The sequence below is a fragment of the Hippichthys cyanospilos genome, chromosome 12, assembly GCF_059441005.1.
Source record: "Hippichthys cyanospilos isolate Australia breed blue-spotted pipefish chromosome 12, RoL_Hcya_1.0, whole genome shotgun sequence".
NCBI classification, from domain to species: domain Eukaryota; kingdom Metazoa; phylum Chordata; class Actinopteri; order Syngnathiformes; family Syngnathidae; genus Hippichthys; species Hippichthys cyanospilos.
In genome coordinates, this window is record NC_142380.1 from 6,684,556 (window position 1) to 6,708,006 (window position 23,451).

The window sequence follows — 23,451 nt, forward strand, 5'->3', positions numbered from 1 at the left end:
TCTCTCTACTGTGTGGTGCAAATAATTTGCATATAATTTGCAGGCCATCATTTCATCAGCTCTCTTATGTAATTTGGCTTTTTTTTTTGTTTTTTTTAATTTGTCACTCTACCTGCGGGCACGTCACCCAGACGGCAAAAGTAGCCTGCCCAGCTGTCCTCTAACTGACGGCCCAAGTTTAACCCAACGCCCGAGATTTGTGGTTTGGATGACGCGCTGCAAGAATGGAAGCCTCCCTTGCCTCCTGCCTGTGCGATCAGCTTTTATGTTCAATTTCATGGTGCTGCACCTTTTAAGGAGGATTGATTGTGACATCTTGTATCCAAACCTTCTATGTATACTTTACTTTCACGCATGGGGAGAATGTTGAAATGGAAGGCGCTTATCCTAAAACAACAAGTGGAAGATACGCAGTGTGTGCAAGATAAAGTGCAGGGCACTTGGCAGCTTGATGTCATCTGCTTATGTGCGGAGGGAGGACATTGGCCGTTGCTAGGCAACTCAGAGTGAGGCAAGTGACACCAGAGTGAAAAAGGGTCAGAGGTGTGCCAGAAAGTCATCTCACACTGGAGAAATGGGTCAACGCCATCTGACTTAGGAGGCTTTTTATTTTAACTACAAATGTGTAATATAAAGTGCATTAGGCCTGAGGAAAAAATTGACCAAGACTGGTAAGTCGAATTTGAAAATAGGGCAACTAAAAATATGACTCAAAGTTCAGTCGGAAATTTGTTTTGTTTTCACAGACATTTCTTGAAACATGCAGTGTTTAACATGGCAAGGTAGGACCCCCCAAAAAAAACGGGGACATAAAAAGTTTGAAAAAAAATTAAAATAGTGACAATAATAATGTTCAGTTATCGCAAAGTGGAAATGTCATTAATCATACAACTGCTTTTATGAGCTCGGAAAGTACCTAGAAAGAGAGAGCAACACAAACATGTAATATAAAATTTATGAGCAATTTAAAAAAAAATGTCCATACACCTTATGGGACTAATGCAGGGTTAAAGGCAACATGAGCACATGGAGCGTTCCAAAATAAAGGAATAATAGGGCCGTAACCAGTAGGAGGCAGTCAATCACAAAACTTACCACTCTGCCTATAAAGAAGAAGAAAAACAAGAATGAGTAGCGTCATTGTAATAGTAGTAGTAATCGTTGTAGTAGTGGCAGTGGCTGACCTCATTGTAGCTAACAGGCAGCTTCACTACCAAGTTTGCTCACGTCTCACTATTACATTTGTAATGTACATATAAAACTATGAACAAAAAGTAATGTAATACAATGTAATGTGTGAACAAAGTGTTAGTTAGTGTTTGTTGACCTTAAATGTTAATGCCTAGCGCTATGATACTAATCGTGATAGCTAACGGTTAGCAAAAGCAAATTTGTTGGTTATTATTTTTTATTTATTTTTGGCGTTTTAGTCGCTACCAAAATGTTTTTTGTTTGTTTGTTTAAAGCTTAATTCCAGAAAAAGCCCAATTTTTCACGTTTACTAAACAGCAATTACTTGCCATCAATTCCGCAGTACCTTCACTGCGACTGTCAACCTTTTGCCTTTGACCAATTCGATTCAACTATTATGGAAGGAAGTCCAGTTATTGTTAATGCACTTTTTTTCGGAGTTCTATTTATGTCAAATAAAAATGATGTCCAGTCTACGAGTAATGAATGGAAGAAGTTGGTATGATCTGACTTTTCTATCCTCATGCGGCGTGTTTCCAACATCATGACTGTGAACCCGAGTTGAGGATTAAGCGCCCGTGTCATGTCTGGAGAGCGGCTGCAATTCCCGAAAGCAAATTGACAATTTGTTGAGGAGTAATGGCACGACTGCAGGACCGTCCTCGTCACTGCCTTGCTTTTTTTTTTTTTTTTTTTTTTTTTTTTTGGTGCCGAGTCAAAGAATAACAAAACGACGATGACATCTTGAGTGTAGGACATCAAGTGGCTTCTTTTTGTTACCTTCCAATTAGTCTTCACAAAGGAGCGAATGAGATGTTTGCTGTATTTGGCGGTTGTGCACATAATTAGTAGTATAACAAATCATTTTTTCACTGGATTCACGAAGATTGCATACAATGCGCTGACATGGACATTGAAATGTGAAAGCAGTCAGATAAATAGATTTTTTGTTGTTGTTAATGCTTGTATTTACACACATAATTGAGGTGTTTACAACAGAAATTTTTTGAAAGTGCTTGAATATAAAATGAAGTAAGCAAGTTTTGTTTCCTGTGATTGACAGGATGCAGCATGCTTGTTGACATAAGTGTGATGGAAAACATGTAGTAACGGCGCTAACGCTTTCACACTTTTCTCGCCAGCTTGTCCCTTGACTTTTTGTGCAAGTCGTGACAGCTTTGCAGTGAGTCACAGCAGGACAGTATTGGAAAAAAAAAAGATTTTATCGGAAGCTTTCCTGCCATTTCAGACGAGTAATGTTTTTTATTGGACAATATGACATTATTATTACCACAAATTTCGGACAATAAGCTGCTACTTTTTTCACGCATTGTTTCTTGTGGCTCAAAGTCCAGCGCGCCAAGTCTTTTACTAGCCACCAGGGGGCAATCTCCTGGTACACAAAGGGAGACAGAAGAAGACGTTATCGTAGTTTTGTTTTTGAGTTTGAACTGCTATTTTATTCGCCACCGGGGGCACTCTACTAGTAAATTCCAACAGGCGTGCTACTGTAACTTCAGTCTATGGCAGTTTAAGGCATGATGTTGCTGTAACCAGGCAGTTTGGAAAAAAAGTTGTAAATGAAAACTTCCACGTACCATCGTAAATATCTGATGTTACAACCTGAGGCTTGTTTGTTGGTTTTTGTGGCAAAATTTTTGTTGTTGCAGTATATAATGTAGTGCAGCTTATTGTCCAAAAAGTACTTTTTTTTTAAATGCATCAATGGCCTTTTATTCTGTTTGAGTTTGAAATGTCCAACTGCATTTGAATGCGCCATAGATCCTTACCTCATTTAAGTAACTAGTGGGGCTCTGAGGAAAAACTTTCAAATAAAAGGCAAACGAGGCTACTTCACTGACGTCCATATATTATTTGATGAGTTTATTTTGCCGTGTTATGATATTGCGGCGCTTGACATCACTACGTCTCCTCTCGCTTCTTGTCCTCTGGCAGCGCCTTGAACCGTGGCGATTGTCCCGTACGGATTTGGGACCGTCGGCAGGCGTTTGATCCTCACTTGAGCGAGTCCCTGTGTTGACATGAGGCGTAAAGTCCAAACTTTAAACAGCTTTCAAGCCTGATCAAATCTTGCGTGAAAATACGGGATTAGTGTCGCTCTTTAAAAATTATAGCATGAATTCTATTTTTTGCTGTATTACTTTAGTGATATATTTATTTGATATTCCCCTGAATGTTCTCCCAATTCATAGCATCATTTTATCACATGAAATGAGATTTCAAGGATTTATGGGCATGGATGAAAGGTTCGATTTGTCACTGTTTATTGCGTGTGTCACAGAAACTCCTTGTGGCCCTTTTGGAAGGAGACAAGTTGAAGACTTGGCTGTCCTCTCGATATGTCATATCGTCCTCGCTCGGTTGCCCCAAGGCAGCGAGTCAGCCGCAGCCTCTTCAACATTTCTTGTTTAACAACAACTACCTCAACTGACCTTTTGCGGTCGACCCCCGGCGGGCACTGCACTTCCTGTTTGAGCCTGCCGTGGACCAGTGTTGCCAAAGTAACTTTGTTGTAAATTACTTGATATGAAATTGTTCATTATAAGTGACTTTATTAGTGTAATTTTTCACATGCCGACAACATAATGTAAAAATGACAATCGGTTTTGCTTAGTTGGAACTTCATTTTAAACTGTGTACATTTTGCAGTGCATTTTTTTTTTTTAAATGGTGACATTAAAGAATAAATAGAATAAAGATAATCTTTTGGGCGGCTCGGTGGCGCAGTGAATAGCACGTGACAGTTAAAGGGACCCGAGTTCAAATCCCTCGCTCCAGCCTTACTGTGTGAAGTTTGCATGTTCTCCCCGGGCCTGCGTAGGTTCTCTTCGTGCACGCCAGCTTCCTCCCACGCTCCAAAAACATGCATGACAGGTCTATTGGACATACTACAGTTACAGCTACACTTTTTTTTTTTTTAACTTTATGCACCATAATTCTACCAGTACTTCCTACTTGAGAATAGATTTCCCATGAGCTAAAATTAGCTTGACACCCCTTTTTGTAGTGAGTTATGGTTCAACATGGCCCCTCTTGGTTGCGCGGCCTGCTGTGTACGTGAAATAACCGAAGATTTGCAGCATGACACGATATCTTACCTTCAATGAACGGCCTGTTTGCGTAGTGTACTTGACACCTCACTCTCATCATTTCCACTATTGAGTTACATGAAACGCTGACGGTCTATGATTGGCCCTTTTTATTAGCAATTAGGAAGGTCTCAGAAGCAATTGCGAGAAGGTTATTTAAGAGTGAAAAACATTGAGCGAGGAAAGAAAAGCGTTATGCAATTCGAAGGCTTTAAAATGAAAGACACATTTCAAAGCTATATAGCACTTCTGTAGAAAGAATTTTAAAATGTAAGCTGGTTTAATTTGTTTGAAGGTCAGTCATTTAGCTGCTCTAACTTTGGTGCTGTCAAAAAAGTATGCACCCATCAAAGCACATGAATCATGCAGGTTTATCTTTTTGGAGCTTCGAAACATTTTTGAACGCTATTTCCTGAGCAAAAACGCCCTCAAAGCAGGGCTACATTTGAGTTTTATCCCAGGGATGATTTTTTTTTATAATGAAACATAAAAATGCCATTATTAGCTTTTATTATGTATTTATTTTTAATATTGTTATTATTGAATACCGTTTAATGCATTGATGGCGTTTTCTATGAATGAATTTGAAATGTCTGATTGTACAATTGTACATGAATGCACCATACATCTTGTCCTCGTGTCAACAGCTAGCAGAGACTTGGACAAGTGAAGCTAATTGCAACGTAACCGAGGCGCAGGGGAAAACTTTCAAAATAAAAGCCTATTGCATCGACGCCCACATATTATTTGTTGTGCTTATTTTGAAGTTGGCCTAAGTAGCGCACTGTGGCATGTTACGTAGTTTACGTTGTTGAGGCGTTTCACATGACTACTACTACTCTCTGAAACATTAGCATAGCAACAGTTAACCGTAGAAAAATGTAAATACCATAATACAGGGCCCTTAAAGAGAAAATTCTGAGATATAATTAGAGCTTTGTGTATTTAGGTTTTATATTTACCTAGTCAACTTTCATCACACAGTAATCAATGTTCATCAAATACACCCAACTCAGATTTTATAATTGAGTCCCTTTTCTTGTCGCGCTTGCTCAGCTGCCCCAGCATTGCTTAAGCTCTCCATTTTTCTTTTCTTTTTGATTTTGCTCATCTGTTTGTGTGAATGGCCGCTCACATGTCGGGCCCGTCTGTAGTTTTAAGCCGTGAGCCTGGCGGATTAGAGCGTGCCACTCTGCACTCGGGCGTTGCATGTTTGCACGTGCGGCGCGTCTGCTCGCCGGAGCAGCTTTGCCCTTTTGTGCGTCGAGTGGTGACGCGCACGCAGCGGGAAACGCAATCCGCCCGCTTTCATCAAGTGGTCACGCTACATTGGGGATCACCCCGGTCTCATATTCGCAGCGTTAGGCCGGGACAGTGGCCTCTGTGCTGGCGAAGAGGGGCATTGTGGGAGCAGCTCTTGCAAAGTTTTTCCTATTTGTTTTGTAATTCTCTTTTGTCTTTTTAAGCTGCTAAATAAAGGAGAGGCATTGCATTTGTTACACAATTTGATAGTTTTTACAGGGGATGGATGAGTAATGTTATTCGGGATCAGTATCAGGCCCGATACCAGCCTCATCCTGTAGGTATTGATTACTCGAGATAACGACTGATACCAGTCGCCGATGCCAAGGTGCCCTTCTGTGGCCTTTTTATTATCAATAAACTAAATGGCATCCATGGATGATTAAATGTTTTTGTAGTTCGCTCATACACCCAAAAAGATGCAATTATTGGGTTATGAGTTTATAATGTTCATATTAATGCTCAGAGTGCATTAAAATAAAAAAAATTCAGGGGGTCTGATGACTTTCTCATCATGATATTTCGTGCATATTATTTTCTTTATGTATTTACCTGCTTTCATCTACTGCAAAATGACTTACTGACCAGTCATAGCATACCTGTTGACAAACTGGCCAGTTATTTTCTGTGATGTCATTTTCAGTTGACAGCAAGTGGCGAAAAGGCCTCAACAAACAGATGGATTTTTTCCATATTTATTAATAATAATAATTATAAACATTAATAATAATAACTTATTCCATTAACACAGATTCCACTAACAATTTGCTGGCTTAATAGTTTAGAAGTAAAACACGTTTTTTTGTTGGTTTATTGTTGTTGTTGCTGTAACAAAACAAACCAAAAAAATATTGCAAAATCTCAACTTTATAATTCATTGTACATAAAGAGTTAAAATTTTGGAACTGAGTTTAGCAAGGGTCATTGGAATTGACATGATTTGCTTTCGCGGGCCACATAAAGTGATGGGACAGGCCGGATTTGGCCCCCGGGACTTGAGTTTGACACCTTTGACACAAACACAATATTAATCTGAATATCATGTGGAAACCTTTGAGGCTGCCTGCAATTTATTATTGTAGAAAAATTAGTTTGACTTGACTTCTTTAACCCAAAAATTCCTCGTTAAATTGGCTGCTATGCCTGTTCTCCTTTGTATATGCACTTTGCCCACCAAAAGTATTGGAACAGTGAGGCAAATTTTGCCACGGGATGGACATTTCACTTTTTACTCTACGTGTGAGTTTCTGCAAGGGATCTAACAAGTTAATCCCGCGTGGGATTATCGGGTTGTTTAACGCTTGCAGGTTGGCGCCAAAAGCTCACCTGCTGCTCAGCACGTGCACATGCGAGGGCTCACGCTTGTAGTCTTGTTAAAAAAAGAAGTGTGTGTGTGTGTGTGTGTGTGTCTGTAGCTTTCACACCGTTTCTTCGCACTTAATCCGAAGGAGCAACAGAAGCAAAGCGTCTCTTTCACAACTGACCTTCCTTTCATGTCCTCTGCCTTCTTCCATCAGCTGCAATAAATTATGCATTAAGAACTGACCGATTAATCAGTCTACGGCCTTTCATACGTCAACAAAAAATAATCGGCCATATTATCTTGTTTATTTTGTTTGTATTTATTAATACAAGTAATACTGGTGTCATTATTTATAACACATAAATGTGTATCATATCCTTGTAGTCCTAAATATGTCTCATGAAATTTGTTGATGAGGTTATTCTGGGGACTTGCAATGATTAGGTGAGCGATGCAAACAAGTTGTGCAAATAAATTGACTTGGATCTCACTACTTTACTCACAACCTTTAATCATAGTTTTAAAATTAATTGGCCACTTATTTTTTTCGTCAAAAAATCAAATTTTAGTCCAGTGTGGTTTATCTTGTATTTTTTGTTATCACCGGCAACTGTTAAACAAAGGGAGACAGAAAATACTATTGAAATGTTGATTATGAGTTTGAACTGTTGTTTTACTCGCTGCCAGATGACACTCTACTGGAAAACGCCCTCGGGTGTGTTACTGTTCTGTTTGTGCAGTATTCTAACAAGCGTTGTGTCGATGTTATGTTGAAAATATGTTGGTGCTGCCCTTATTTCTAAACATGCAAGCATTTTCACTCTATGTCGAAGGCATATTGTTTCTGTAACCAGGCGGTTTGGGGGAAAAAGTTTCAAAAACATAAACTACCATCTACAATCTTTCTGCTAAATATCTGGTGGTGCAACCTGTGGCCTCTAGTCCAGTTTAATTAGTACATGACAAAATCAATTTTCTGTTTTGTTGCTGCGGTTTATAGCCTGAAAAATACGGTACCGTGACTTGATGTGTACCTGACATGAAAACTAGAGTTGTGGTTGGCTGGTAAAACAAAAAAAAGCTAATCTTTTAAGTGTGAAAGAAGTTTTTTCGTTTTGAATGCAACACTAGTTGCTCGCACTCTTCACCTTGAAATTGTGTGGCAAATGTGCTGAGCAGCGGTTCCGCTCGCTGCCTTATCTGTGTGAGGCAATGGAGTCCTCCGTGCGAGGAATGTGATGCTAATGAGGCACATTAGCATTTTTCAGGTGTTTTCAAACGCACAGCCTTCCTTATTTGCATTACATGATTCTGAGTTGTCGAAATTGCCCTCGTGACATGAGTAATTAAAGCAATTATTTCCAATAATTTCACCTGAAAGTTGATTCAAAATCATCGGTGAGGCTGCTATTGAATATTTTTAGGAATGATCAAGCAGATAAAAATAGATTTCAAATCCTTGTGAAAAAAAATTCCCCCACGTGGAAAATCCTCCACCTTTCGCTGTGGTCGTCCTTCCTCCTCTCGCCCCCTCCTCCCATGTCTGCTTGAAGTCAAGGCTTGCAGTAAGGCGTGGATGGTCCGCAGTGAGAGCGAAAACTAGCAGGCTTTAAAAAGAAACGCCGCCTTGACCCGTGTGATCAGCAGCTCTTCTCTCGTAACAGGTTTATCTGTTTGACAGTAAAATGCTCCAGACAGAATATGAGCCCACACACAAGCTGCACTGTAGCGCTCCAGTCAAAATCAACTTTTACATAACACCTTATAAAACGGGGACAGTTTTAGCCGCCACCATGGCACCGCATCCTTTTTTTAACGTTGTCTACAAAAGGTGTTTTTAGCAAATGTTTGCCGACGTTTCTGGATTGATGAAATCTGCACTAATTCCTAGAAAGGATGGGGAAGAATAGTGTAGTCCTGTGTTGTGTTTTTTATGAATGCTGGGAGAATAACTTGTGTATTTGATTACACTGGGTAACAATTTAAAAGCAAATTGACACATATGTATTTATGCCTATTAAAACTACAATCGGCATGCTGGCTCCAGAATCCAAATAAGCAAAATTAGCAGTAGTTAGATGTGTAAGCAGAGCTGATTACGATTGGATGGTGCACGCTAGACAAATCCAATTGTAATCAGCTCTGCTTAATCATCTTACCATAGGTAATTCAATTTCTGCAACAATCAAGACAGTAGTGACCTGGTGGGAGCTGCACACGCCTCTCACCATGCTAACAATAACTGCAAAGAGAAAGTTAGCATTGTAGCAATAAGGAGCAGTATCCTCACCATACCCCAAAAAGCAAAATAACTGAAATGTAAAGTGGTAAATGAATACAATTGCTATCTATAGTTTTCTACTGCAGAAAAAATAGCAAAATAACTGAAACGTAAAGTGGTAAATGAATACAATCGCCACCTATAGTTTTCTACTGCAGAAAAAAAGCAAAATAACTGAAACGTAAAGTGTAAATGAATACAATCGCCACTTATAGTTTTCTACTGCAGAAAAAAAGCAAAATAACTGAAACGTAATGTGGTAAATGAATACAATCGCCACTTATAGTTTTCTACTGCAGAAAAAAAGCTAAATAATTGAAACGTAATGTGGTAAATGAATACAATCGCCACCTTTGATTATTTATTGCTTACTCAATGCACCCCAAGAGTAAAGCTTTGCTTTCTAGTCATAGCTTTTGAGGTACAGGAAATGACATCACAGCACTTCAATAGCGTGACATTGTGAAGGTGGACACATATCCTGCACTCAGCGTACGTGTCTTATCAATATGTGTGGAATTCTGTTTTATAAATTCCATCACCTTGAATTAAAGGATTAAAGGATTACACATTTCTCTGGAGTTTGAATTAAAAAAAAAAAAAAACATTATCGTCAGCATAATTCCTTCCATTTGTTTTCTTTTTGTCCTGCGGGGATTTTAGAGGTCGTATGTCTGGCTTTTTATGTGGCAGGATGGCCTTTGACCTTGGTCCCCATCAAGGACGAAAAAAAAGTTTTTGGTGAGTTTTACGAAGAAGCAAATGAAAATTCCTCTCATGTGGATAAAGGCGGCATCCGCGCATGATCAGCATCTGATGATTGTGCCTTTTCCAAGAAGTTAATGAGCTCTCACTTCAGATTGCTCCGAATGCGCCACCAGCAGATTTCACCATTTCGCACTTGTCTTTTCTCGATGCCACTTGTGTTCGCATTAGGAGAATTGTTCGCAGAGTTGAACGCACACTCGCACAAATTCACAAAGGCACGATTGGAGCAGAATAACCTCTGAGGACATTAAAAAAAATTCATGTTTTTTTTCAGTTATAATGAGGCAGCAGATTACAAGAAATTGTTATTAATGAAATATTCATTAAATGGGACCCTTAACTCATTCAATCCAAAAGATATATTTTTATGTTTTTCAAGGGTCCAGACATTTAATCCCAGGTATTTACAGTATACATTTTTTTTTTTTTTTTAATTAACTTCAAAACTAATGGATTACTTTAGGTAATGAAGTACTAAAGTAACCAGTGATTTTATTTTTTTATTTAGTACCAGCAATTTTGAGACCCTTTAGCCAAATACTTGAAAATGTTGAATGAACAAACAAAGCTAGGATCGAAAATATTTAAAAAAAAAAAAAGGTCGTTGGGATTGAATAATTTGATAATCAATCATCCAAAAAAAATAGCTCTCAATGGAAAATAAAAGGGAATTAAGGAACTTTAAATTTGTCATTTTATTAGTACTCTTTACAGATTTCAAAAATGTATATTTTTAATATCACTCAATATTGTTGTTTAGGTGTTAATTCCCTTTTATATTCTATTCAAAGATACTCATATTAAATGGATCATTATTAAGAGTCTCATTTAATTCATTATTATTTAATAATATTGCTTGTAATCTGTGACAACTACATAGGTGGTCATGCCATGTTGAACTTTAACATGTTGTCACCATCTGGGTGAAATTTCAGTTCCCTAGTGTCTTCTTTTAATGTTTTCCCTTCAATTGAACACAGAATTCAGTGTTCAATGTGTGTGATTCACGTTAGATCATTTGTGTGGCACAGGGAGCGCTAAGTGTTTTTTGAGGTGAAAAAGGTGTGTGTGTGTGGGGGGGGGGAGGGGGGGGGGGGCTTGCATTACTTTCTTCTCCTTTTGAATGTTCACGCAATGTAGTGCATGCCCCCAGTGGTCGGATATCCTGACGTCAATGTCAGCGCAGAGGAGAGCTGTTGCCACATATCATTTTAATGTGAGCAGAGCACCTCTAATTACGCTCGCGTCATTGCACTTCCAAGTAAGGGTGAGTCGGTTGCGCGTGTGAGTGCGTGTGATTTTTAGAGTTTGAAAAAATACATTGAAAAAGACTGAAACTAGACTAATTACACTCAAAACTGACGAAACAAACAAGGAACACCTGGGCTTGACACAATAGGAGCAGGGAGCTAATTGGCAGACACAAGGTAAGCAGGTTAACGAGGACAGGTGGAATATATATATATATATATATATATATATATATATATATATATATATATATATATATATATATATATATATATATATATATATATATATATATATATATTATGTACACACAGCTATATAACGATATGAAAGAGCAAATGTGTTGGCACCATAGCCCATTTATTCCTCATGCATTATTTATTATACATGAGCTAATTAGCCGAGCATGGCAGTGGAGTTAGCATGCCACACGCTTACGGGCAGTGCAATGATAAAACCACTTCCTGTTACTGTAAGCTGAGAGGAAAAAAAAAAATTGAGACCACGCTAGTACGTGGTTTCCCCAGTTTTTAAAATTTCTCTTCAGCTCACTTTTCCACGCCCAGTGATTGACGCCGTTTATTCCTGCCGCCTACTTGTTGACTGAACCTTTTCCACACTTTTCCCCTCTGGTTTGCAATGTATGAATGACCTCCATTGTTGGAGCTTTTCTGAATGTCAGGGGGCCATTGTGGTGGGGATCCCATGCATGCAAAGTGAACTAAGCTGTATCAGTAGGAGTTTCATCAGGTGGAAGGTTTTAAAGACTTGTACACACACACACACACATCACAAGATATCACGAGATTCCCAGACAAAGCGCTTTGTTCAATTTGTCCTCTGTAGACATGGAAGCGCTCTAACAGGAATGAGACATTGACAGTTGGTAACTTCTGTGAGTAAACCACTGGAATCTGTAGTTCAATTATTTAACACAAGCTAGTCACAAGAGGCTTGCTTAGTTGCTAGCATGCTAGCTTAAATGATAAGTTAGCGCAAATTGACACGACATCACACTCGGTCGAGCAAATGGGATCACTAGAACTTTAGAAAAACATTTTTTAAGTCTTTACTGATTGACAAACGAAGCACTTGTGGTATTTTTTGAGTCATCAATTACGCACTTCTGCTTCAAAAAGTCAGGGGAAGTCTAATGCATTTCCACGGCACTTGTTTTTATTTTTAAACCATGAGCTCTTTTTCTCAACTTTTGGTAGTAACCAAAAATAAATCCAGAGAGATTCATATATCAATATTGGAACTGCAATTTACACTTCACAAGCTATATTTGAAATTAGTAGCTGCTTCAGGAGTAGAGATGAAATGATTGGGTCAATACTGATTATTAGATATTGATTATTAGTTGTAAAAAAGGCAGACAGTTTATTTTCAGTAAAAAAAATCTGTCAAATTTAATTTAAAACAAAAAAACTCTTTAAACATGTTTATACAAATTTTCAGATTTTCATTATGTTGATTTTTTTTTTTCAATATACATATATTTACTTTTGATCCCAACTATTGGTGGAGAATAGGTAACAGGCCGACTCATAATTAAAAATCTGCATCTAATTGGCACCTATTGAAATGGATTGGAAGGAAAAAAATATGCTGGGATTTTTTTCTTTCAATTTTTAAATACATTTTTTAATTAAGTGTTTGATTTGTAATGTGTTTTTTCTTTCTTCCAAAAATCAGATTTCTACTTGGCAAAGCATTGGAACACATTTTTTGTAAATGTGCTTTTTTTGTAATGCTTTTTGAAATTCTTAACATTCTGATAAAAAATCTTAAAATTGATCAAAATGATCAAGGAATGTTATTGCTGTTTCTGAAGGTTAGTGAAAAAAAATCACAAGAATTGTGTGTCTGCAGGATTACACACAAACGTATCTGAAACTTTTGAACAGTCAATTCCACAATTTTTCCCGGGTCAAAAGGACCCATGATGTAATTGATATTGTATAGAAATAAACATAACACACGGGTCTAATCTAAGTGATGACATATTACTTTGTAAGTTTTGCAACATTGTTTGTAGAAAATAAATAAATAAACAATGTCCGGGTCAAAATGACCCAGGAATATTATTGCTGTTTCTTAGGAGAAGGAAAAAGAAATCACAAAATTTCTGTGTTAGCAGGAATACACAGAAAATGTTTTGAAGACTTTTCAACGGTCAATTACACATTATTGCCGGGTCAAAATGACCCAGGATATTATTTCAGAGGAATGAACATAACACAAGGGTATAAATTAACTATCGCTGTATTACTTTGCGAGTAAGACTCCAAACAAAGAGTATTTGACATTTTGGGATAATTAAACACACCTCAGGGTCATACTGACCCAGAGACATTATTGCTTTTTGAGAAAAGAACATATGACGAGTGTTACTAGAAAGTTTTGGATTTGGATTACAAGTTTTGGATGCCCGTTGGTGACTAAATATCCTCTGCGTCAAAACAACCCAGGGACATTATTGCAAACAAACATAACAAGAGGCTTCAATTTTGATTTGCTAGTTTTTTTTCCCAAACAAGAAATCATCTGCCCTCCAATAACCTTTGCCCTCTTTTGCCCTTTCCTTCTCAGCGGAACCCCTTCCTCTGACGGACTTGTGTCGGCGAGCGGCTCGCCTGGCTCTGGGCCGGGAGCGCCTTCAGGAGATCGAGAGCCTCCCCCTGCCCGAGTCGCTGAAAAATTACCTCCAGTACCAGTGACCCAACACCGGCTTGACCCACTGGTACCGCAAGGACTCACGTAGCCCAGCAGCGAGGAAGGAGCGAGGAACCAAGCAAACAAAGCAAGAGGTCCACTACAGCCAGCTAAAGATGCTCTTTGCTTCATTTTTGGACTTGCAGGTGGAGGATTGAGGTGGCTGCTTCAAGGGCACTGCCGCCATCTAGTGGTAAGAATAAAAAGTGTGCAGAGAAAGCATACGTCATCCCGAAGCCCTGGAGGCCTTCTTGACCACAGTCAGGCGATAGGATCGGAGCACAAAACTTTTGTCAACTCAAAAGCTCGTTTTGGGTTGTGCGTTGAAGCCCTTTGCAGACTAGTTACATGGCTTCCGGTCGACTTAATTCCTGGACGCGTTGAGACGCATTTTAGCACAGGAAAGACAAACCTGAATGTGGTGTTTTATCCGTTTATTTAAATGAAGACAACAGAATTCAATTGGAGTCGGGTTTCACTGAAAGTATTAAATTGGCTGCTGGTCTGGTCATTACTTCCGTTAGGGTTTTCAAAAAACTGATTTGGTGTGTAGTGAATGACATTTAGTGTGTGGGGGAGTAAGACAACTATTGAGAAGTAATAGGACCACACTAAAATAGAAAATAATAAAATGATCTAGAAAAAAGTATTCAGTTGTCTCCCCATTGCGTCATTTTCAGCTAATGGAAATCAGCAGGAAATGTTTTTTTTTTTAATTGTTGAAAACGATGTTTAAGGGCTACAAAGCGATAAAATAATCTGGAGGTAGACATATCGCCAAAATACATGATTATATATACACATTTGTCGGACCGATATCGCTACAAGTACTCAAGACTTGAGTAGTCACCAACACCAAGTTCAGATACGACTAATACTTTTGATAAATACTGCTCCACCAGCCTTATAAAAAGATGTCATGTTGGGAAACTTTTCTTGAAATAAATAAAGACCATTCGGATGTACTCCTTAATACAATACTGTTTCTCACGCATTGAATCCTGCTGAGTCCAGTGTGTCTTATCAGTTTTTTTTAAACTAGCCACCAGGGGGCAATCTTCCAGTACATTAAGAAAACGCTATCAAAATACTGATTTGGGGTTTGAACTGCTATTTTACTTGTCACCAGGGGGCACTCTCCACTAGTTAGTTCAATCAGTCATGTTACTGTTGCATAGGTGCAGTGTTTTAAAAAATATGCATATGTCGCTGTTATGTTGAAAATGCATTTTTGTGCTGCTCCTATTTCTAAACGTGCAGATATGTTCAGTTTGTGTTGAAGGCGTGAGTTTGAGGGGAAACGGTTTTTAAATAAAAACAAAAATCAATTAAATAACGACCAGCTTTCTGCATAAATATCTGATGTTATAACTTGTGGCCTATAGTCCACTGTGGCCTATACAGTACTTGACAAGAATATTTTTTTGCTTATTTTTTCTTAGTGCAGTTTATAGTCCGAAAAATACGTTATATGCATGGGGTTATAGAATATTGATCCCATGTATCAAGCCTTATTTCGAGGTATCGTTACTCAGGATGGCAACTGATAATAGTATCAGCTGCTCTCTTGGAACAGTTTTATGATCACAAACTCAAAATTAAAAATGAAAACAAATCACAAGAACATAAAATTGACCATAATTTCGTGACATTTTAAAACAAATGCAATATTGGAATATATAGGAATTTCTTTAAAATTATTTGTACTGGTGACTACACAAGAATTGAGTACTTGTGTTGGTGTCTAAAAAAAAGTTATCAACCATTTCTTCATGGAACTTTTTCCATCTAATGTCAACATTTTCCAATCTTTCCTCACTGTGGGCCTGCTGATCATTTCAGTGAACACATGAAACCCGCCTACTAGTACTAGTCTGAAAGGGGCTTCACTGTTAACAAAAAAAAAGAAATTCCGTTCATATTTGTTAAGTTGCACTGGACAGGACACTAAAAATATTTTGACCAAAGTCATGCTAGGAAAACACGTTCAATGCAGTATGCATCCGGTATGGGGAGTTTCATACCGGCTTGCTAACGGAGGGAGGACGAAGTTGGCAAACTTTAAGACTGGATCCGATGTCAAGAGCACACGCGGCAGGGCTGCTCGGTTAATTCATATTCACTGCCATTGGAGATCCTTTTTTACCCGGGCTGGCAGTCAGTGAATGAGGAAAATCTGATGAAAGGCTTCGAATGGACGAGCAAACATGAACCTCTCGTGCCGTAGCAGTTTATGACTGAGAATGCAGATTACACACACGCACACACTGTAGACCAATCACGTTTCATTTCTGAAAAAAGGCTTGAGTCACTTTTTTTTACATTCTTATATTTGTGAGTGTGGAGTCTGATTCTGATGTCGCTAGTTCTTTGTTGATGCTTCTTTTTTTTTTTAACTAATCATTGATGTTACATTCAGGTGAATTTATTACAAAGATGCTGGTGAAGAATGGAGGAAAGTGTACACGTTTCTTCAATGCTGCTTTATCATTATTGTTAATATTATTAAAGATGGCAGGTCTGGCTGTGTGTTATTCACTTGTAGAATGTATGGAGAAACGCTTGTCAGATATGAAATGTGAATAAAAGCATAAAGTGAATTTGAGAACATGTCTGCTGCGTTTCGTACCCCCCCCCCCCCCCCCCCCAAAAAAAGTGTTATGTGCGTATATGTTGTAGGTTGGAAGAGGAGCCAAAAATATAAATGCAAGAAATGCAAACTGCATTTTTGCAATGTTTACAGGTGATGTTGTGTCCCAATTATTTGTGATACTGAATTTCTTTGAGTCATCAAGACAACAAATAAGTCCAAAAACTGGTCCAGAACAAATACCAGTGTTGTGAAGTCAGGCTGGATCATTATCATTTGGTGCCATCTGATTTATTCAACAAAAGCTAACGCATGCATGTCAATGAAATATATCTCTTAATCTAAAAATAAAACTATGCATTCAGTAGTCCAAAAGCACAAACACTATCCTTGTCTAAACATTTTCTGCAGGACCAAATTTTCCAAAAAAAAAAAAAAAAATCAAACCAGAAATTAAAGTTTGTCGGGTTATTACTTCAATTAAAATTGGAGATTATATTTTTGGCCCTTCTACAAACATTTATTTTCATGAACTGTAAAAAATATTTCCAGGGTTTCAACTGGTCTTTATTTAAATTTCAAAAAGCACACAGCACAAATATGTGCCATTTTATGTCACTTTTTTTTCTAGCTCTGGCTGTTACATCATCAAAACAATAATTACATCCGTAAGGGCACGTCAATACATCGCGTCTTATTTCAGCTTCTCTCACAGGGCCTCCTCGTGCGTACGAGATTTTTTAAAAAACGAAAAAGGGCAACCGGAAACACGGAATTGAAAACAAACGGAATAAACGAAAGAAAAACGAAATATCCCACGTTCTGCGACGAACCCAAAGGCGACATCACGTCACGTGATCCTCTGTCGCACAGCTGAGGATGCTCAGACTTGTCCGATGCTAGCCCGTTAGCCTGGCTAGCTTTGCCTTGTAATCCTGGCGTACGCCTCCGCTTTCCCTTTCACGCGTTTTCAACGACTGCCGCCCGGGGAGGAAAAAAAAAACTCGAGCAACGATGGCGGCGTCGCAGTGCGTGTGCTCGTCTCTCGCCAAGCGCCTGTGGCTCGATGTCAATGTCATATTTTGCGGCTAGGGCTGAGCCGTTAGCTTTGCCTTCGTCACACAAGCCAAGCCAAGGCCGAGCTACGAAGGGGCCAGAAAGGAAGGAAGTCTCGACGGTGAGTGCATTAAAGCTTGCGCCATGTCCACTCGTTTTATCCGCATCAACGATTTTATTTTGGGGGCGTGCTTGTTCGGTGTAGTTTTATTGGAGTCGAATGGCGTTAGCCTTTGTCGCCGCTTGGTGATTGACACTGACGCTTTCTCGTGTTTGGTTGGGCAAATGTTTTGGCTGTCACCCAGCCTTGCAAAACGTCGCTGGCCTATTCGTCCGAGTTATTTTCACTATCGAAGAATTCTCTTGGAATTTAAATAAAACAAGCCCTAATCGCTGTTGACTCAATTGAAATCGTCAACGAAATGAAATGTCTTGTTGCTGGTGCAAAAGTTGGACAACACATATCGAAAATGTTAAGCGAAAAGTATCTACAACCATGGGGATCCCGTAGAAAAACAAGGATTTTTTTAAAATAAGAAATCATATCTATGTAATTACTGGCATACCTTACAATATATAAATAAATGATATGAAACGAAGCTATTCGAATCAACTATTCAGTTATTCATATCAACCGTCCACAATACAGTGTATAGAACCAACCATTCCATTATTCATGTAATTAAACATGCTAAAATCTAAACAGTACAAATAATGTAAATAGCATCTAATAACCTGAGTAACCACAGTACTCAAAATTTTCGCAAAATCAGACAGGATCGGATCGTTATGGTTTAATGGGTACTAGTGACTAAAAAAGAAGTCTTATGGGTACTAGTGATTAAAAAAAAAGTCTTAAGATGAGAACTAACAAAAAGTAAATGCGTGTGTCTGTAAAACTATTCATGGAGTAATTAAGGAATTAATCTTAAAATAATGTGAAAAAGCCCCCACTCACCACACTTAAAATCGGTATCCTTTTTAACATTAACAAAAGGAAAATACACATTTATGAAGCAACTGTTAACAACCCTTTACAACAAAATTTTTAGAGCATTTATTTATGTTACAGGCTAGAGCCAGGTCCAGTCCTGGAGAGCCCCTATTAGCCCGTTTTCCATGTAACCCTCATTGGGTACACCTGCTTCAAGTAACCATGATTGTTATCAGACTTTTGTAATGATTATTATCAGATTTTTGCAAAGCTTGTTTGTTAGCTGAACATTTGAATCCGGTGCATACCGGATGAGGGTTCAAATAGCAAAAACAAAGTATTTTCCCCTGGCTCATCCGCACCCCTATTGGCATCGCCTCAAAACCCCCCAGGGAGGCCCCAACCACTACTTGAGAAGGACTTGTTTAAAGAGAGGTTTCGAAAGACCATGTTACAAAAATACATCATTCAGGTATTGACTTGAGAACCTGTAGGAATTTCGGAACTGTTAAAGAGCTGTGTGTTTTCACTTTTAGTTTACTGGGGGGGATACATTACATACCGTATATAATTAGCCCACTGTCTGAATATGAAATGAGTAATAAAAGGAGAACAAGGGGTCAGACTTTTGAATTTTTGTACTTGTGTTATGTTTTATATGTTCAATAAGTCAAATATAGAGTCAAATGTAGTTTTTTTTTACTTTCAATTCCACTTCAGGAAGGTGCCTTTATTGAAAGAACAAAGAAAATGTTCAGTATTAAACCCTAGATGTTAATTTTTTCATGTCCCTCGACTGTAGGTGGATAGAGGCCGAGGAGTAGGTTTTTGAACCTCCTCGGTTCGTGCGGAGAAGCGGCGCGGTCTCGCGGCCGAGCCATGTCTTCATCGGGGTGCTGCCACCTACCAGGCTCCCTCTGCGACTACTCGGCCAATGCGGAATCCGACTCCTCCAAGGATTCCGAGGAGTCGGATTCTGCCGCCCAGGCTCAGTACATCGCCAAGGTTACGGCTAAAGATGGCCGCCCGCTCTCTACCATCGTGAAAGCCGTGAGCCTGCAGAGGTAAGCGGAGGAAGGCGCGGCCCATAAAATGTCTTCCGACTTTCGGTGACGGCCCCCTTGTCAAATGCGTCCCCAGCGACGGGGGCATGTGCCGCATTTGCCACGAGGGCGGCGGAGGCGAGACGCTGCTGTCGCCGTGCGAGTGCACCGGCACGCTGGGCAAAGTGCACAAGAGCTGCTTGGAGAAGTGGCTGTCGTCCTCCAACACCAGCTACTGCGAGCTGTGTCACACTGAGTTCACCATTGAGCGCAGGCCGCAACCTCTCACGCAGGTCAGAACCATTTAACACCTTTATCGGGTCGCCGTTGTTACGGACCTTCATGCAGTAAGTCTGTGCTTTATGTTAACTTTTCTTTTTACACACGTGAGCTTGGATTTTTTTTTTTTCTGACTTAGTAGGGGGAAAAGATTTTTTTAAAAAGCAAGGTAAACCTGCACTACATATGGTTATACCTGAAAATCCATGTAGAGTTGTTTTTTATTTATTTATATTTTTATTTATGCTATTTTTTTTGGCTAGTCTGACTTAAAAGAAAAATCATACAAAAAATAGCGACATAAACCTCCAATAGAAAATGTTATGGTCATAAGTTAAAATCCGTGAGAACCGCCATGTCGCAAGGGAACATTGCCACCACTAACAAAGATGTTGGATTAATATGTAGCTTTTCTGGAGATGGAACAAAACTATTTACAGCTCAAATGTTTATAAATTTCTCTTCATAAAATCCTAGTGGCTGAATATAATACTCAGAAGAAATCAAGGTCCAATTTGTTTACACACAAATGGTCCTAAAGTGAATATTTCACTACAGTATTTTTGTTTCTGTCCTCAATGTGGAGAGGAAGCTCTATTGACTTGAAATACGGGGGCGTGGACCACCAAAACATCCCCAACTATTTGCTTTTTACAGCTTAAATCCTCTGTGGGGTATTTTCTCCAATCTTTTGACATGTCAAATTTCCACATGACATGACCACTCAGTCATCACACTACCAAGAGTTTGCCATTTCCTGTCTAAAATACCACAAGAATGACGTGGAAGAAAATGACTTAAAAACGGTCAGTATTTTGACCATTAGGGTTAAGAAAAAGCTGCGCTGTTAATGTTGACCATGTGACTCCAGTGGCTGAAGGACCCGGGCCCGCGCAGCGAGAAGCGGACCCTGCTGTGCGACATGGCCTGCTTCCTGCTCATCACGCCGCTGGCGGCCATCTCTGGCTGGCTGTGTCTGAGGGGCGCGCAGGACCACCTGCAGCTCAAGAGCCGACTGGAGGCCGTGGGCCTCATCGCCCTCACCATCGCCCTCTTCACCATCTATATCCTCTGGACGCTGGTAAGACACTTCTCCTCCCAAATTAGGCATGGGCCGATAACCGCTTTGACGATAGACCGGGATTGTAAAACCCTTAATATTTTTTTTTCTTTTGTGTGCGTGGAAATTAAACATTCGTGCGTCAACATCAAATGACAAGAATCAATATTGCACTCTTAATTGATTGCAATATTGCACTATTAATTTTGATCATGTTTTCTACAGCGTTCACTCTATTTAGACTTCAGGCGCCGCTAACATGACACGCATCTCCGTGAGACCACAGCCACTTAAACTTACATTGACTGCATAAAGTTTAATAATTTAAGATGTAAGTAAATATGTGTACTGCAGTAGTTGGACGTCCGAGGCGTGTCCGTGGCAAGTGCATTAAGTGCATTTATAGTTAGCTCGTCTGTCTGGCATGCAAGAAACCTTCACAGCGCGTCGATCCGCAATATAGCTTTTCTAACCCTCAATGCGGCCCATAAGCTAAAATGTTAGATTTATTTATCGTTTAGCTGCAGGTTTTGCTCCCTTATGGTTTATTTTCATTTTCCCTACATATTTATGTTCATTTAGCATGCTGTTTACTATCATAACAAATGCTGTTTTCTATATTTTGTTTAAAAGAAAACAGTTATTTCTGTGTGGAAAAAAGACCATTTGCTAAACCGTTTAAATAATATATTTTAGACCTGTAATTTCACAATCAAGACATCGTGATATTTTTGCTCAAGAGTACTATACTATCGTAATCCAATCTCGGCCCGTGCCTACTCCAAACGCCCACACCCAAAGTTTACCTGGCGCCGCGGCTCGTCCCCGCCAGGTGTCCTTTCGCTACCACTGTCAGCTTTACTCCGAGTGGAGGAGGACCAATCAGAAAGTGCGTCTGCTCATGCCCGACACCAGAGGCGCGCTCAGCACTCAAAGTTCGGCGCCGACCAAGTCGACAAAGAAAATGACTGACGAGACCATCGTATGAGTGCGGGCTCGGCGGCGAGCGGGATATTTCAAACGAAGCCGGACGAAAAACACACACGCACACACACCAAACCCTATCGATGAACCTTTGCACTTGAAACGGACCATGGTGAGAGAGGGAGGACCGCTTTCTCCCAAGTTTCACTCTGTATTGAAGCACTTGATGTAAACTTCAGTATTGGACAGCCACCCACGTGGCTCCAGGACCAACTGGTGCCAGAGTCACCCCTGATTTGGACAACGGACCGCCGGTGCTGAGAAAAGCCGCAAACCGGGATGGACTCTCCAGCCCGGCCTTTAGTCTGTGGCGAAGGTATGAGATACTAAGACACGAGCTCATGTAGCAGCATATAACTGACAAGCATGCTACGACAGTATAATAGCAAACATATTCACTACCTAATAATTCCCCACACGCACCTTCACAATGTATTTTCAAGAGGGGTAAGTGGAGCTTGGCAATTTCTGCTTGCCACTCTAACTCCTATGCTAATCTATGTCCCGTACCGCAGAAATTTGCCGACTGAGTGGAGGGCTCGTCTCAATTTGTATTTTTATTCCCCAATTGAACCTTTTGTGTTCCAGTATGTGTTCTTGTTATGTATTTAAAAAAAAAAAAAGAAACTTGGGACAGTAAAGCCTTTAGCACTTGAATGTTGCCAATTTATAAGCGTTTTGAGAAATTGCGGGAAAAAGATTTCTTGAATTCTTAGAAGCAAGTTTGAAGATGTGAAAGAGTAAAAGCATTTTGGGACAAATAGCGCCCCCAGTGGCACCCTTTTTTGCTTTTTTTGTAAAGCCCCTCAAACATCAGCAGGCTTTGACACATTTTAAGTTTTCATTTGTGTGACGATCTTCACCCTCGATGTTTTGTACCAAATTGTGATTACAATCACCTGTTTGTGTATTTTTACCCTTTTCATTTATCTTACTAATCTTATTACTTGTTATAAAGCTCCCATCACATGATTTATTTTGCACATGACAAACCTTTATCGCAAGACACGACTGGTGTCCGCTCAAATGTTCAAGCAAGCCAAGTTAAGAATGAAAAATTGTTGTTTTTTTTTTTAAATGTACCATTTGGGAGTTGAGTATTTGTGAATATTTCCGTCAAGTCGGGTGACAGTCTGCAACATCCGCTAGTCAATTATTGCATTAGATGCCAACTGCACACTTTCAACAGTGCAGTAACTTTCAAACTATCATCATTTGAAAAAAAGCAATACTTGTGCTTTTGCTTCTTGCAAGCATCAATTGAGCTATTGACTAGTAGAAAACAGGCCTATTTAAAACAAAAAAGTCCCATTTTAAATAGAAGAAATACAGACACACTAATGTATCAATGCTTTTGGGTACTCTATAAGGGTACCGAAGTAATTGTGAAATTTTTGAGCAGCAGTACTAAACCGGAGTATTTAGTGTCACCTTTCTGGAAAGTTTCTTTTTTTGTGCAATAAAACTTGAGGGACTTCCACACCGTTGTCTTCTTACCTGCTCCGATACTGGTCTTGTCAGAATACTCGGCAAGTTGTTTACTAAACTCAGTGACATCCGTTTTATGCCCTTTTAGTTTAA

At 39.4% G+C, this 23,451-nt stretch overlaps 2 protein-coding genes across 3 annotated transcripts in view; both read left to right on the plus strand.

Annotated features, from left to right (window-relative positions):
* The window catches only part of spsb4a (splA/ryanodine receptor domain and SOCS box containing 4a), a 60,106-nt gene extending 43,582 nt beyond the window's left edge, over positions 1 to 16,524 (plus strand). For both annotated transcript variants that reach the window (XM_088428562.1, XM_088428563.1), the window contains exon 3: positions 13,802 to 16,524. In XM_088428562.1, coding sequence (XP_088284688.1) covers positions 13,802 to 13,929 — 128 coding nt within the window. In that variant the 3' untranslated portion in view covers positions 13,930 to 16,524. The remainder of the gene's footprint in view (positions 1 to 13,801) is intronic.
* Positions 16,525 to 17,348: 824 nt separating this feature from the next.
* On the plus strand, positions 17,349 to 23,350 carry LOC148414613 (E3 ubiquitin-protein ligase MARCHF2-like). The gene is made up of 5 exons (XM_088430174.1): positions 17,349 to 17,691; positions 19,307 to 19,568; positions 19,645 to 19,840; positions 20,698 to 20,907; positions 21,719 to 23,350. Exons 2-5 carry the CDS (start codon positions 19,384 to 19,386, stop codon positions 21,872 to 21,874), a joined length of 747 nt encoding a protein of 248 aa, XP_088286300.1. The 5' UTR covers positions 17,349 to 17,691; positions 19,307 to 19,383; the 3' UTR covers positions 21,875 to 23,350.
* The last annotated feature ends 101 nt before the right edge of the window (positions 23,351 to 23,451 follow it).

Excerpts from the sequence above, each read along its gene's own strand:
- LOC148414613 (XM_088430174.1), top strand. The coding sequence starts at position 19,384 with ATGTCTTCATCGGGGTGCTGCCACCTACCAGGCTCCCTCTGCGACTAC. Across the intron at positions 19,569-19,644 it reads AAAGCCGTGAGCCTGCAGAG|CGACGGGGGCATGTGCCGCA; the intron begins GTAAGCGGAGGA and ends ATGCGTCCCCAG. Across the intron at positions 20,908-21,718 it reads TCTATATCCTCTGGACGCTG|GTGTCCTTTCGCTACCACTG; the intron begins GTAAGACACTTC and ends CGTCCCCGCCAG.